The sequence below is a fragment of the Lactuca sativa genome, chromosome 9 (assembly GCF_002870075.4).
Source record: "Lactuca sativa cultivar Salinas chromosome 9, Lsat_Salinas_v11, whole genome shotgun sequence".
NCBI classification, from domain to species: Eukaryota; Viridiplantae; Streptophyta; class Magnoliopsida; order Asterales; family Asteraceae; genus Lactuca; species Lactuca sativa.
The window spans coordinates 178,882,141-178,883,930 of NC_056631.2; the positions used below are offsets into that span (position 1 = coordinate 178,882,141).

At 34.4% G+C, this 1,790-nt stretch overlaps 1 protein-coding gene across 1 annotated transcript; it reads right to left on the reverse strand.

The window, feature by feature from the left end:
- Positions 1-304: 304 nt before the first annotated feature.
- Positions 305-1,570, reverse strand: LOC111916894 (uncharacterized). Its single transcript, XM_023912549.3, has 2 exons — positions 1,319-1,570; positions 305-1,177 (listed from the first exon to the last, which is right to left on the reverse strand). Exons 1-2 carry the CDS (start codon positions 1,490-1,492, stop codon positions 581-583), a joined length of 771 nt encoding a protein of 256 aa, XP_023768317.1. The 5' UTR covers positions 1,493-1,570; the 3' UTR covers positions 305-580.
- Positions 1,571-1,790: the final 220 nt, after the last annotated feature.

A 1,790-nucleotide genomic window follows, 5' to 3' on the forward strand; every position in this document is an offset into this window, starting at 1 on the left:
ATAAATAAATATAAGTTTTTTTCAAATAAGTTTAGTACATATAAAATAAAATAAAAAAATGAAAAAAATCCTTAAACTTTAACCTTATTAACAAAAAAATCATTTATTTGCAATTTAACTTTTAAACCCGACACTAACCGGTTATAAGTGTTATTTTACAAATGTTTACCGGTTTCAATAAATTGTGTGTCGGAAAAGAAATGATTTTTTTTTCAATTAAGCCAAAATATAAAGACTTTTTTACGATAGCTAGCATCTGAACCTGGATTGTGGGTTAAGATAACTACTTTGTATCGATTCCGAATTGAGATACATCCACATCCAGTTTAATACCATTATTAGATGTCTACATGTGCAATACATACAGCCTTTCTTTAATTTATTACAAAATAATGGACATTATCCATTGAAAACAATTAGAAAAGGGAATCAGGTCTCCTAGACGTGAAAGATGGCTTTGAAACATATAAAAATAAAAAGACTAATATTGACCTATGGAACATAAAAGATGGGGTTAGAACTTAGAAGTACAAACAGGGTTAACATTTCTTCAAAATCTTCATATTTCGAGAGGATTTGTTCAGTTTCTTTGCGGCCTTCCGTTGTGTTCAAATGCCTCAACTACAGAAGTTAATTCATGGCCAATCTTCCTGAGAAGGTGACCACCACCATCATTACCACTTCGGTTTGATCCGTACTGAATCATGGGATCTTTATTAATATCCAAACAATGCAAAATGATCACAGTAACTACTGAACCAACAAACATAGGAATCGGACCAAAAATCCATAGCAACAAAGTGGTCGCAAAGTAGAGTGCTCGCAATCCAAGAGCCCAGAAATTGCTTCCTCTCAAAACAGCCTTCTGGATACACTCAACAGGAACATCACCAGTAGGGATACTTATGAGGAAACACCCATGAACAAAGTGCCTCGTAGTTTGTACAAAACATGCAAACGCCAGTAAGAAGCAAGATAGAATAGCGATATATTTGATGGCGTTGGTGGATTCACTTGTATCCCCTAAGATAAAATTGCTCGTGAAGTTATTCGTTGAGTTTCCGAGTAAAGCTCCGATAAGAGAGCATAGAACTAGAGAGATTGATGATAGGGAAGTTGACGCGGATAAATGACCGCTAAGAACAGACACACAAAACCCTCTGTCTTTGGCTTCAAACTGCATCAATTCAAGAAAATCTAGAGTTAGATTTTGTTACAAAAACAAGAACCCAGATTGAGAATACAAAGAGAAGATGATTTATCCTTAGATATCAGAGGTTTAAGGTTTAAAGTTTAAAGTTTAAAGGTTCGTATATACCAGAAGCATTTTTTCGACCCAAGCTTTCTTGTTATGATTCTCGTAGCCGATTGCGGTGGTTTCAGGATGCTTGAGGTATCTGTAGAGAAGGAAGAGATGATAGACGCACATGATGAAAAATCCAAATGGCACCAGGACTAGATCTAAGTCTTCTTCTTTCCATGTCCACCCCATCTTTCTTTTTGCTGTGATTAACTGTGTTTTTTTATTGATTGGATGGAGGTGAGAATGGAAGTTAATGTAGGATGATTGTAGTCTATTAAAGGGTATATAGTAAATGAAAGTGGGTCTGACTATGTCAGCGAGATTTGGTGGGAATTTGTTTGTATTTTATTCATTCACATGCCCTCGTATTCACAACTTGGATATGTTTATTATTCTTCCAGCCTAAACTTTTGAACTCAAAATCTAAGAGTTTTTTCTAAAGTTTTTTCAATGATGGTTGTTTTTGGATATATAATATTTAATTAAT